Source organism: Orbicella franksi, chromosome 5 (genome assembly GCF_964199315.1).
Source record: "Orbicella franksi chromosome 5, jaOrbFran1.1, whole genome shotgun sequence".
Lineage (NCBI taxonomy): Eukaryota > Metazoa > Cnidaria > Anthozoa > Scleractinia > Merulinidae > Orbicella > Orbicella franksi.
This window is the reverse complement of record NC_138149.1, coordinates 8902967-8917648: the sequence shown is the minus strand read 5'-3', so window position 1 is coordinate 8917648 and position 14682 is coordinate 8902967. Positions and strand designations below refer to the sequence as shown.

At 37.0% G+C, this 14682-nt stretch overlaps 2 protein-coding genes across 7 annotated transcripts in view; both read left to right on the top strand.

The window, feature by feature from the left end:
- LOC145488561 (sacsin-like) overlaps positions 1-2969 on the top strand; it is a 44476-nt gene extending 41507 nt beyond the window's left edge. For all 3 annotated transcript variants that reach the window (XM_081467443.1, XM_081467441.1, XM_081467442.1), the window contains 2 exons: positions 414-693; positions 1183-2969. In XM_081467443.1, the coding sequence (XP_081323569.1) occupies positions 414-692 (279 nt within the window). In that variant the 3' untranslated portion in view covers position 693; positions 1183-2969. The remainder of the gene's footprint in view (positions 1-413; positions 694-1182) is intronic.
- Positions 2970-3350: 381 nt separating this feature from the next.
- The window catches only part of LOC145488563 (sacsin-like), a 28561-nt gene continuing 17229 nt past the window's right edge, over positions 3351-14682 (top strand). The window contains exon 1 of one of the 4 annotated variants that reach the window (XM_081467448.1): positions 3351-3625. The gene's annotated coding sequence lies outside the window, so the exon portion shown is untranslated. Of the gene's footprint in view, positions 3626-5771; positions 13863-14682 lie in introns of those variants that run through there. The other 3 variants (XM_081467449.1, XM_081467447.1, XM_081467446.1) reach the window with 3 other exon arrangements.

Here is a 14682-nt window from a genome sequence, read left to right as displayed (position 1 = left end):
TAAAGATCATTTTAGACTTATTTAAGAGACCCGCAATGATATTCATAAGGCTATAAAAACTCAACTTCGGAATTTCCCATTCTTAAGTTTTTTTTTAAAATAATTGATATGTACTTTGCTTGCCATTTGATCAATCTTTGTTACTTTCATGTACAAAAGAAATATACCACTGAAAGGCAACAAGTTGGATCGAGAATAAAAGACCGCGAAATGAATCAATTCTTACTTGAAGTATTAGCCAGGCAGTTATCGTGTTAGAAAAAAAAAAGAATGAATGTGCGAAAGTGTTCTCTCTTCAACCGCCTTTACAAAACATTGTTTATTATATGTTCAAGTACAGCTAACATCTCCGTGAATAGAATTGGTAACCAGTGCCTCCGTTGAATACTTTGTATGGATTTGTTCTCCTATAGGCAGCAGAGAAGGCACTAAAGGCGGCTCAATACACAATAGATGCTGACAAGACTAGTGTCCACAACTTGGATCAGAACTGCGATGGTTTAAATGACTCCCAATTAACCGACTTAGCATGTAGTCTAGAGAGACTTGTTCTTAGTTCCGCGCGCATGCGTTATCCAGATCAGGTGTCCTTCCCCAAGATCCCAAACGAAGTTTACTCGGCCCAGATGGCTGAGCAGGCCCTACAGCTTTCAGAGAATATTTTGATGCGAGTCAAAGACAGGATACCCTAAGGTAGATGCTAAATGAAATTAATGAATAGATAAGTGACATTTTACTTAAAAAGGAAACCTTTCATTAACCCGGTAGACTATTTCTTTCAATATCAGGCGTTATAATTACACGTTAAACGTCACGTGACATGACCAAAACTGAATTGTGATCGGTTATTATCTCCAAAGCGAGACAACCCAGTTTTAGAAATTTGCGTTTTCATTGCACATTCGGGTTTCCTGATATCTCCTAGTTTAAAAAAAGGGTTACATTTTACCTTCATTTTTCCTGGCAACTCAGTTGTGAAATGGGAAGGAGCTGAATTTCCTCTACAGACAAGCAGTGTCACAATAGAAACGAAGTATATGGATCCCTACATGGTCGCGAAGCAAAATTTTGACCATTTGAATGGGTAGTCGTGAAAATTCTTATTATGCAATGGATCGTACAATAACGTGTAAAGGTAAAAATAAAAACTAATGCATGATCTTATTTGCATTGATCTGACAGGGTGTGGCAAGTGTTTGGACTAGCTGAGAATATTCAAGGATACATTTCAGATGCTGCTGCCGATGTTCCTACGCATGTGTTAATCAGTGGATCTAAACTAAATCGAACAATTCAGTTTTAAAAAAGTCAAGTAATACATGTACGGTGATCCACGTTCTGATGAGAAAAAAATTTCAAACCCGTGCATGTTCTCTAGCGTGGAGTTTAAGGTTCCAGTAAATGCATATTTTTTTTTACTTCTCAAATCCGTAAAAATTTTCGAGAGCAAAAGCACGAGCAAAAGCATGACTATAGTGAGCATTGCAATATTTTATTCTTATTTGGTGAACATAGAAGTTGCTTGTTTGTTTGTTTGTTTGTTTGTTTTCTCAGAGAAACGATATTAGCTTAGTTTGAGTTATTTTATACCGTTTAAGAAGGCAAAGAAATCTTGCCTCTAACAGAAGTTGCGTCAATGCAGGCAAATAGGCGGGCGCTTCCATATTGACAGTGGCCGGCAACATAAAATACCATTGCCTGTCAGCCGTTGCATTTCGTATTTACCTTTTTTTAGCAAAGTTAAACTTGTTGACCAGTAAGATCGAGGGCATAGTTTTGAACGTGTCCTAGGCTTGCCTTTGACTCACAGACTATGTAAAAACATGAGCCTTTAGGATTCTTGACCCAATAGCTCGATTATATTCTAATTTGTGAGTCAGGAATAAACATAGGCGCGTAATTTCACAGTTACCAAAGTTCTTCCTACTTTCAAACACGAACCTAATTCCTATTTACTCGTTATAGATACAGCTTGCTACGTAGATAATTTTCAGTAGAATATACGAAGTAATTCATACTTCAGAATACCTGAAGTAAAATGTAAATGCAAGATTATAGAACTGCTGTAATTACTCAAAATAAGCTTGAATACATGCCTGTCAAACAGAGGAATCAGTAGAGATAGTTACAAGGTAAAGAGAGATACACCTTTAGGTTAATGGTATAAATAAACAAATATGTTCTAATTTTCAATGGCAATTTTCAAGTAAAAAATAGTTTTATACTAGCAAATGTTTGGAGACGTGTACCGTTAGTCTACGTCTCTTATTGTGTTTCTAAGTGATGTTGTAGTCTTTTTACAGCGGTTTAGTTAAAACACAATGCCAAAGAGTTTTCGGCGGTTTTGATGTTTCCAAGCTAAATAAGCTCGAGCTATTTTTAAAACAATGAACTTGTTTAGGCTGCAATACAAAGCACACAACTTCGAAAGCTTAATTCATTTTTCCCTAGAGAAGCCTGGTCTAAAAGGGTTGTGTTTCTCTTGTCGAATAAGTCTGAATTATAAACGTTCAGTTGAATTTAACGATGCCAGAAACAAATATAATGAAATAAATTTAGTTAAAATCTCTGTAGCACACAGTGAAACAGGCCATATGCAAGGCTCGTTTGTTAGAAAAACGAAGCAAAAATAAAACCAATTTGCGTTTATTTGACATTCTTGCTTGATTTCTAAAAAAAACAGTTTCCTAGACGTGATGGGGCGGGTGGCAGGTAGAAGAAAGGCCCAGATGGAGCAAAAATGCCAAATTATGCATTTGATCCATTTGTTTCCGATACAAAGTTTTGAACCTACAATGCAAGAAGCTCTAGGGCTCTCTCTCCTCTCAGTGTGACTCGATTCACTCAGTCTCGGTCTTAAGCGGTCATGGAAAAGAGTTGGCCTACGAAACTCAGGTGCAATTTCTAGGCCGGAAAATCCGACAATCTAGAGTATTTTTGGAGATCACAGGAAGGTTTTAAAACCTCTGATTCCCCTCCCAACAACATAACGAGAGTTTTTATCCATTAGTATTATGAAATATTGTATTTTTAGATTTTTAGACTTTTAGATTGTACAAATTTTTTGGTGAACGTTCCCTATTATGGGTTAACCCTCGACAATAGTTACTAATCCAAAGTGCTCCAAATATATCAATATACCTATTCTACGTTAGTTTGCACAAAAAAAAAAAAAAGAAAAAAAAAAAAAAGAATTCAAATCCGTGCAGATTAATATTGGTTGAATATGTGGTCATGAAAACATTTTTACCCAAATCCGCTGCACAAACCTATTTTCCCCCTCCGCCTACGCCAAACCAAATACACAGGCAAAATCATTTTCAATGCATGACACCGCGGCCACTTTTTTTAAACGACGCGCCACTGACAAGCTGCTCTACTCGCCATCTTACATACGGGATGTGGTCAAAAACAAAAAAGAAAAACAAATACTTACGTCACGCATCGTTATCATGTGATAATAATCTTGTTTTCTCGGAAAAATATTTTTGGAAACTACAAAAGCGTTTCCTAGAATCATTGACGATTCTTGGAAAGGGATCTGTTGATTCCTATTTGTGCTGTCACTCCGCAGTTTGGTAAAAAGAGAATACTCACTCAGAAGCGGTGTGAAACTAAGTACAAGGTAAGAAAATCTTTCTGAATGTTACATTGTTATGTTCTATCGGTTTGTATGATTGTTTGAGGAAGGGAAAAAGCAAAGTAGCTTTTTTAATATCGGCATTCGCTCAGTTGTCGGGGTAACGATTTAGTCTGAACGCGAGAACAAATTAAATTCCATCACGATTCCATCACGATTCCATCACAATGCTCGTATTGCCAAGCCGGATAATCTGACGGTCACTAGTTAGTGTCATTCGATCATCTAATTCTTAAACGCTTTCTAAGCTAAATTATTTGAAATGAGTTGTAATATTATTTTGAACAGGAATTTTCGTTGGCACCCTGATAAAGCGTCTAAAATTAACAGTATTCGGAGTAAAATTTAATTATCGCCGAAGGATGACACTAGTCATCAATTTAGTATCACGTAGATACGTCCTATAATGATTAGGGTTTGGTACGACCGAGTAGGTACACGATATGTTAAAACTGTAGATAAACAAGCCTTTAAAATAATGCCTTGCATAGGTCAATTCATGAAGCCATTCACAAAGTCATTCATCAAGTCATCCGTTCACCCTCTCAGCTTTTTCTTACCGAATAACAGTTTTACAAGAACAGTCATGGTGTTCGTGATAAATTTATGTATGTTCGACAGTGATCGAAACGATTGATAGACTGTAACAACGACAAGTTCTGCAAAATGGACGGAGTTATCTTCTCCTAATTTGTCATGGACGAACGTGGAATTGATGACAGGAAATATTTCTGTATACCAGCCATTCAGTAACTGAGCCTAAGAAACTATAATCTTTTAACCGAAAAGGTGCATTTGAACAAGTAGCTCGATCGGCCGATCGCAGTCAGTTTCAGAAAGCTCTTAGTTCAAAGAGTTGGTGAAAGTTTCAAAGGGAGGGAGCCATTGCTAAAGATCGACTAAAAAGCACAGCTTTTAGTGGCGGTGAATGATCGCTAAAATGTTTTCTGAAACGTTCTTGAATGATCACGCTGAGCCTGATTTTTATTCCCGGCTAGAATTTTATGTGCTCTTCGAACTTCGAAGGCAAGCGCAAACCGGCAGCCGAAAGAGAAATTATAAATCAGTGTTTTGCTGCTGAGACAGGTCTAAGGGTCTCGCTGTTTCTCTCTCCAAAGTGAAAGAAAACTTCCATTTTGCCAGTAGCCTAGTATTTTCTTCTTTTGAAAAAACTATAGAACTAAAGAAATGCCATGTAATAATTTGAAATACCGCGGTCATATTTTTTGCCAGGTAATCATTTGTTAAGATGATTTCTCTTTGAAAAGTTAGAATTCGTGGTCTGTTTTAATGGTCAAGAAACACCAAGTATTGAACTACTACAGCTGTGCCACTGAATAAAAAAGTGCAGTGAATTCTGTTTAGGACGAGGTGAATACAATTTTCACTGCGAGAAATTAGCGAACAGTTTTACATTACAATTTATAAGCCTCGACGTATTAACCGAGTCAGGTAAATGGTGAAACAAAGGAATTAAAAAAGTTCTATACTTTACTGTTATTTGCCATGTTCTAAATGCGGGCCATCTTGCAAATATGCTTTGCATGTGAAAGGTAGAAATGTCTTGAAGTAGTCCTTCTTCGCCAGGTGACCTGAAGTATTCTACATTGAAATGTAATTCGTGACTATATGAACATATCGAAATATCTAATTTAACGAAGGAATAAAGTCAGCCTTTAGGAATAAACTTAGTACAAAATACAGGATATAGCTACTAGAAAAAGCTTCCCTTACTGACTTTTTTTGCAAGTTTCATATTCTGTCTTATTATACCCTTCGTTAAGAAGCAATCCAAATGAAATACGACCGGCGCTGTGGAGAAAAGATGTCTTCAGCCCTGAACCTTCATTCCTGATTATGTATAAGCATGTTAAGTCTTCGAACACGACGGTGATCGAGAAACTGCGAAATACTGTTTATACTCAGTAAATGCTCAATGGCAAAAATTAGTATTGCCTACTGCAGTTGCATTTTTGAAGGTGATGTTTGCCCTTGTGAGTTTATAACAGCAGTAGAATCTTGGATCAGATCAAAATTAGGAAATATTCTCAGTTCAAACCACTTGCTATGAGCAAGCGTCTGTGCTAAAGAGTGATGTTTAACAATTCCGAAATGTAGAGGAGGAATTAAAAATGATTACTTGAAAGACACTTAACTTCTACTAAAGTTAACCCATCTCATTACTGAACTATTACTTCGTAGAAATCTAGAGCGAATACCGAAAGAGATAAATATTACTCAGTTGGATGTTGGTCAGAATGATAGATGTCTTGTAACTCAAACAATGAAGTTCAGAAATCTCTTTATTGAGAAGTGGAAACAGTTCGTTATCGTGATATGAATCCGAGTGAAGTCCAATTCGGACTGTAAACTATAATCATACGATTGATTAAAAAAAGCGGGAGTCCGATTTGGTTAATCACAAGTAGGATTACAGACAGAATTCAATGAACGACACGAATTCCTGTCAACAATTCATCAATCACAACTTCCACAATATTCCGACAAAGCGAAGGCTGTTAAGACTGTTTACGATTTATCTGAACGGTTTTTTCAATATAGAGGAGTACTGAATCACCGCGAGGAACTAAATAAACAGCGCTTGTTATTGGACTCCTTATCTGGGTGCAAGCTCCTGAATGTGGTTGAAAATAGAACATTCTGGTAACCAATCAGATTCGAGAATTTTGTCAGTATAGTTATGATTAAATAATAGTAAAATTAATTATCATGAAAACGTTTTTGCCCAAATCCGCTGCTCAAACCTATCTTACCCCTCCGCCTCCGCCAAATCAAATACACAAGCAAAATCATTTTTAATTCATGAGACCGCAGCCACTTTTTTTAAAACGACGCGCCACTTTATCCCGGATGACAAGCGGCTCTACTCGCCATCTTACATACGGGATATGGTAAAAAACCAAAAACAAACAACTACGTCACGCATGTTATCATGTGATAAGAATCTTGGTTTCTCGGAAAGATATTTTTGGAAACTACAAAAGCAATTCCTAGAATCATTGGCAATTCTTGGAAAGGGATCTGCTGATTCCTATTTGTGCTGTCACTTCGCACTGTTTGGTAAAAAGAGAATACTCACTCAGAAGTGGTGTGAAACTAAGAACATGGTAAGAAAATCTTTCAGAATGTTGTATTGTTATGCTCTATCGGTTTGTATGATTGTTTCAGCAAGGGAAAAATCAAAGTGGCTTTTTTAATATCGGCATTCGCTCAGTTGTCGGTGTAACGATTTACTCTGAACGCGAGAACAAATTAAATTCCATCACAACGTGCGCACTATAATATCACAACCAGTATGTAATATTTAATTACTAGTGTCATCCTTCGGCGATATTTAAATTTCTTTCGGAATACTGTTAATTTTAGACGCTTTATCAGGGTGCCAAGGAAAATTCCCGTTCAAAGTAATATTACAACTCATTTCAAATAATTTAGCTTAGAAAGCGTTTAAGAATTAGATGATCGAATGACACTAACTAGTGACCGTCAGATTATCCGGCTTGGCAATAGGACAGTTTCAGAGTCATTTAGTATCATGCAGATACGTCTTATAGTGATTAGGGTTTGGTACGACCGAGTAGGTACACGATATATTAAAACTGTAGATAAACAAGCCTTTAAAATAACGCCTTACTTAGGTCAGTTTATGAAGCCATTGATCATTCATCAAGTCATTCGCTCACCCTTCTCATTTTCTTCTTACCGAATAACAGTTTTACAAGAATAGTCACGGTGAAAGCGGTGAAGAATGATCATCGCAGTAAATTTTCCAATTGCTAAAATTTACTGCGATGATCATTCTTCACTTTCATCTACTACCGCAGTTCAAGTATGAATTATTTCAAATTTACTTCACATCAATAGTCACGGTGTTCGTGATAATTTTATGTATGTTCGACAGTAATTGAAACGATTGACAAACTGCGACAGCGACACGTTCTGCAAAATGGACGGAGTTATCTTCTCCTAATTTGCCATGGACGAACGTGGCAGAGTCAGTTGATGACAGGAAATATTTCTATATACCAGCCATTAAGTAACTGAGCCTAAGAAACTATAATTTTTTAACCGAAGAAATGCTTTGAACAAGTTGCTCGATCGGCCGATCGCAGTCAGTTTCAGCAACCTCTTGGTTTAAAGAGCCGGTGAAAGTTTCAAAATGGAGGGAACCGTTGCTAAAGATCGATTAAAAAACACAGCTCAGTTTAAGTAGTGGTGAATGATCGCTAAAATGTTTTCTGAAACGCTCTTAAATGACCACGCGGAGCCTCATTTTTATTCCCGGCTTGAATTTTATGTACCCTTCGAACTTTCCAGACAAGGCAAGCACGAACAGCCGAAAGAGAAATTATAAACCAGTGTTTTGCTGCTGAGACAAGTCTGAGGGTCTCGCTGTTTCTGTGACCGCGAAAGTTAAAGAAAATTACCATTTGCCAATAGCCAAGTATTTTCTTCCTTTCAAACAACTATAGAACTAAAGAAATGCCAAGTAATATTGAAATCCATTACTAGACACCGAGGTCATATTTTTTGCCAGGTATTCCATCATTCGTTAATATGATTTCTCTTTGAAAAGTTAGAATTTGTGGTCCGTTTTAATGGTTAAGAAACGCCAAGTATTGAACTACTACAGCTGTGCCATTGAATAAAAGGGTGCAGTGAATTCTGTTTAGGACGAGGTGAACACAATTTTCACTCCGAGAAATTAGCCAACAGTTTTACGTTGGAATTTATAAGCCTCAAACTATTAACCGAGCGTGTTGGAAACGCCGAACTAGCTATATTCGACTTCACTGGAGTCTCAAAAGTACAATACAATCAGGTGAATGGTAAAACAAAGGAATTCAGAAAGTTTTATACTTTACTGCCATTTGCAATGTTCTAAATGCGGGCCATCATACAATTATGTTTTACATGTAAAAGGTAGAAATGTCTTGAGCTAGTCCTTCTTCGCCAGATGCGCTGAAGTCTTCTACATTGAAACGTAATTCGTAATTGTATGAACATGTCGAAATATATAATTTAACGAAGGAATAAAGTCAGCCTTTAGGAATAAACTTAGTACAAAATACAGGATGTAGCTACAAGAAAAAGCTTCCCCTTACAGACTTTTTTTGTAAGCTTCACATGCTGTCTTAATATACCCTTCGTTAAGAAGCAATTCAAATGAAATACGGCCGGAGTAGTGGAGAAAAGATGTCTTCAGCGTTGAACCTTCATTCTGATTATGTATAAGCATGTTAAGTCTTCGAACACCGCGGTGATCGCGAAACTGCGAAATACTGTTTACTCAGTAAATTCTCAATGGCAAAAGTAAGTATTGTTTACTGCAGTTGTATTTTTGAAGGTGATTTTTGCCTTTGTCAGTTTATAGCAGCAGTAGAATCTTGGATCGGATCAACATTAGAAAAGATTCTCAATTCAAGCCACTAGCTATGGGCAAGCGTTTCTGCTAAAGAGTGATATTTAACAAGACCGAAATGTAGAGGAAGAATTAAAATTGATTACTTGAAAGACACTTTATTAAATTCTTCTAAAACCATCTCATCACTGAACTATTACTTCGTAGAAATCTCGAGCGCATAATGGAAGAGATAAATATTACTCAGTTGGATGTTGGTCAGAATGATAGATTTCTTGTAACTCAAACAATGAAGTTCAGAAATCTCTTTATTGAGAAGTGGAAACAGTTCGTTATCGTGATATGAATCGGAGTGAAGTCCAATTCGGACTGTAAACTATAATCATACGAATGATTAACAAAAAGCGGAAGTCTGATCTGTTTAATCACAAGTAGGATTACAGACAGAATTGGATGACAAGAATTCCTGTTAGCAATTCATCAATCACAACTTCAAACAAAATCAAGGGAAACATTCCGACAAAGCGAAGACTGTTTAGACTGTTTACGATTTATCTGAACGTTTTTTTTTTTTTCAATAAATAGGAGTACTGCGTCACCGGAAGGAACTAAATAAACAGCGCTTGTTATTGGATACTTTGTTATTGGACTCCTTATCTGGTCAAGCTCCTGAATTTGGTTGAAAATAGAGCGTTCTGGTAACCAATCAGATTCGAGAATTTTGTCAGTATGGTTATGACTAATAGTAAAATTAATTGTCATGAAAACCTTTTTGCCCAAATCCGCTGTACAAACCTATCTTACCCCTCTGCCTCCGCCAAACCAAATACACAAGCAAAATCATTTTCAATTCGTGAGGCCGCAGCCACTCTGTTTTAAACGACGCGCCACTTTATCCCGGATGATAAGCGACTCTACTCGCCATAGTACATACGGGATATGGTAAAAAAGACAAAAACAAATACTTACGTCACGCGGCGTTATCATGTAATAAGAATCTTGGTTTCTCGGAAAGATATTTGTGGAGGCTACAAAAGCAATTCCTAGAATCATTGGCAATTCTTGGAAAGGGATCTGTTGATTCCTATTTGTGCTGTCACTTCGCACTGTTTGGTGAAAAGAGAACACTTACTCAGAAGCGGTTTGAAACTAAGTGCAAGATAAGAAAATCTTCAGAATGTTATATTGTTATGTTCTATCGGTTTGTATGATTGTTTGGGCAAGGGAAAAAGCAAAGTAGCTTTTTTAATATCGGCATTCGCTCAGTTGTCGGGGTAACGATTTAGTCTGAACGCGAGAACAAATTAAATTCGATCACAAAGTGCGAACTATAATATCACAACCCTCCTATTACCAAGCCGGGTAATGCGACGGTCACTAATTAGTTTTATTCGATCATCTAATCGTTATTAAACGCTTTGTTAGCTAAATTATTTGAAATGAGTCGTAATATTATTTTAAACAGGAAGTTTCGTTGGCACCGTGATAAAGCGTCTAAAAGTAACAGTATTCGGAATGAAATTTAAACATGATATCGCCGAACGATGACACTAGTTTCAGAGTCACTTAGTATCATGCAGGTACGTCTCATAATGATTAGGGTTTGGCACGACCGAGTAGGTACACGATATATTAAAACTGTAGATAAACAAGCCTTTATAATAATGCTTTACTTAGGTCAATTTATGAAGCCATTCACAAAGTCATTCATCAAGTCATCCGTTCACCCTCCTCAGCTTCTTCTTACCGAATAACAGTTTTACAAGAACTGTTATGGTGCTCGTGATAAATTTATGCATGTTCGACAGTGATCGAAACGATTGATAGACTGTAACAACGAAATGTTCTGCAAAATGGACGGAGTTATCTTCTCCTAATTTGCCATGGACGAACGTGGCAGAGTCAATTGATGACAGGAAATATTTCTGTATACCAGCCATTCAGTAACTGAGCCTAAGAAACTATAACTTTTTAACCGAAGAAGTGCATTTAAACAAGTTGCTCGATCGGCCGATCGCAGTCAGTTTCAGCAAGCTCTTAGTTCAAAGAGTTGGTGAAAGTTTCAAAGGGAGGGAGTCATTGCTAAAGATCGACTAAAAAGCACAGCTTTTAGTGGCGGTGAATGATCGCTAAAATGTTTTCTGAAACGCTCTTGAGTGATCACGCCGAGCCTAATTTTTATTCCCAGCTAGAATTTTATGTACCCTTCGAACTTTCCAGGCAAGGCAAGCACAAACAGCCAAAAGAGAAATTATAAATCAGTGTTTTGCTGCTGAGACAGGTCTAAGGGTCTTGCTGTTTCTCTGACCTCGAAAGTTAAAGAAAATTACCATTTTGCCAGAAGCATAGTATTTTCTTCTTTTGAAAAACACTATAGAACTAAAGAAATGACATGTAATAATTTGAAATACCGCGGTCATATTTTTTGCCAGGTAATCATTTGTTAAGATGATTTCTCTTTGAAAAGTTAGAATTCGTGGTCTGTTTTAATGGTCAAGAAACACCAAGTATTGAACTACTACAGCTGTGCCATTGAATAAAAGAGTACAGTGAATTCTGTTTAGGACGAGGTGAATACAATTTTCACTGCGAGAAATTAGCGAACAGTTTTACATTCCAATTTATAAGCCTCGACGTATTAACCGAGTCTTAAAATTACAATGCAAACAGGTGAATGGTGAAACAAAGGAATTCAAAAAGTTTTATACTTTACCGCTATTTGCCATGTTCCAAATGCGGGCCATCTTACAAATATGTTTTGTATGTAAAGGGTAGAAATGTCTTGAAGTAGTCATTCTTCGCCAGGTGATCGGAAGTCTTCTACATTGAAATGTAATTCGTGGCTATATGAACATTTCAAAATATCTAATTCAACGAAGGAATTAAGTCAGCCTTTAGGAATAAACTTAATCCAAAATACAGGATATAGCTACTAGAAAAAGCTTCCCTTACTGACATTTTTCGCAAGCTTCACATTCTGTCTTAATATACCCTTCGTTAAGAAGCAATTCAAATGAAATACGGCCGGAGTAGTGGAGAAAAGATGTCTTCAGCTTTAAACCTTCATTCTGATTGTGAAAAACGTGTTAAGTCTTCGAACGCGGCGGTGATCGAGAAACTGCGAAATACTGTTTACTCAGTAAATTCTCAATGGCAAAAGTAAGTATTGTTTACTGCAGTTGTATTTTTGAAGGTGATTTTTGTCTTTGTGCGTTTATAGCAGCTGTAGAATCTTGGATCGGATCAACATTAGAAAAGATTCTCAATTCAAGCCACTAGCTATGAGCAAGCGTTTCTGCTAAAGAGTGATGTTTAACAAGACCGAAATGTTCAGGAGGAATTAAAAATGATTACTTGAAAGACACTTTGTTAATTCTACTAAAACCATCTCATTACTGAACTATTACTTCGTAGACTGAATCTCGAGCGCATAATGGAAGAGATAAATATTACTCAGTTGGATGTTGGTCAGAATGATAGATGCCTTGTATCTCAAACAATGAAGTTCAGAAACTGAAATCTCTTTATTGAGAAGTGGAAACAGTTTGTTATGGTGATATGAACCGGAGTGAAGTCCAATTCGGACTGTAAACTATAATCATACGAATGATTAACAAAAAGCGGGAGACAGTCTGATTTGCTTTAATAAACACAAGTAGGATTACAGACAGAATTGGATGACACGAATTCCTGTTAACAATTCATCGATCATAACTTCAAACAAAATGAAGAGAAAGATTCCGACAAAGCGAAGCCTGTTTAGACTGTTTACGATTTATCTGAACGGTTTTTTTTTCAATAAATAGGAATACTGAGTCACTGAGAGGAACTAAATAAACAGCGCTTGTTACTGGATACTTTGTTATTGAACTCCTTATCTGGTCAATTAAGCTCCTGAATTTGGTTAAAAATAGGGAGTTCTGGTAACCAATCAGGTTCGAGAATTTTGTCAGTATAGTTATAACTAATCGTAAAATTAATTTCAGTGTCTGCAAGGGCCTGATGTTTAAGGGTTTGTTATTTCATACGACTGTCACATTTCATATTCAAATTGCTGTTGTCATGCAAATGAATTTGCTTTCTAGGAAAGAGATAATAAAACACTTCAAGAATCTTCGATGATATTTTCGTAGCCATATAAACACGGCCCGTGCAGGTAGAAGGGGCCGTTTTCCTAGTTGTAAAAAAGCAGGAGCTATAGTTACGAGCATCTGAAAGTGGAATAAGGTAGGAGATCTTTCGTAGTGAGTCACAGAGTGTAACAAAAACATTTTTTAAACCTTCCAAAAAAAAAAAACGATGAGCAGACACAGGCGTGTTGTATAATTACAATATCCCATGCGAAACTTTTGCATGCAGTTTGACAGAAAAGTAAACTTGTAAACCCCAGAAATGCTAGGCACCGTACATTCGTGTACGACATTGTTATTTTTGTTAAGAGTTAGATCTTCGCGTTTTAAGATTTCGCATGATGTATAGTTTAGAAAGGAATACTTATGAAGCCCGGCAAACTTCAAAGGACTTTCGGCGATCAACGACATGTCATGCTCGACAAGTGAGATATATGCTATCAAAAAAGGTTCAAACAGCACTTTTACTATTTATTGGCTGAACAAATAAATTTTTAAGCTTAATTAAGGGCTAAAAGGCCAGGGCTAAATCATATCGAATATCGTTGCCAAGCACATTTCCCATGGGCAAATGACGTAACAGAGCGTGACGAAGGAGTCTCTCGGAAAGTTGACTCGATTCTCAGAACGCAGCTGAATCGTTGGTACAGACTGACATGGAAGATCTGCGAAAAAACTCTTTCTTGTTGCTATATTCTCGACTTTCAAGGTAACACGTAATTCTGTTGTGATAACACTATGCTTTGCATGCTTTTGCACACACTCCTGCGTTGGAAAAGGTTTCAATACTCCGGTTTATAGCCGAACACCGGAATGGTTTTCCCGCATTCGGGCGACATTGTTATCTTGAGTCGCATCAGTATGTAATTAATATAATTTGTCTGTGAACCGTGCGATGATGGAAATATTTCATACGATATCAAAATGACAGTGGTTAACTCATTTTACAAAACTTATGTTAATGGTCATTTCAAAACACCGTTGAATTAAATTTGAAGAGTCGAGCCTTCTTCGATAGCACGGCAGCCATATCGACTCTCTCCTTTGGGAAATGAGTTCTTTTTTTTTTTGGTAAACATTTCCTGGTGTTACTGAACAGCACCCAGGGCCCTATGAAAACGCTCTACATTGAATGTTGTGGATTAAAAAAATCGCCGAACATAGCTACTTGAGACTCATTTTGACAGCAGTTTCGCCCATCGTTTCAGAAGGAGTTTAATCTGGGTTATTTTTCGGCGCCACGCTGCTTAAAAGCCCTGTGATAATTTCACGCGTGGATTAACGGCGCTCGTTTTCAGTGACCCTGTTAATTTCCCAAAGAAACGTAGTTTGATAGATATTTGCAACGTTTCAAACAGAATCTGGGTTGTAAAATTTGAAAGACGAGACGCGAGACGTGTTTCAAAAGTGCAAAATATGCCGTATTTATGATTTAACAGCAGGATTTTCGCCTTCCTATAACAATGAAGAAGATCCAGCGGTGCCTAGCCGGTTACACGTTCTTCTCAATTAAAAATTAACACTTGTAT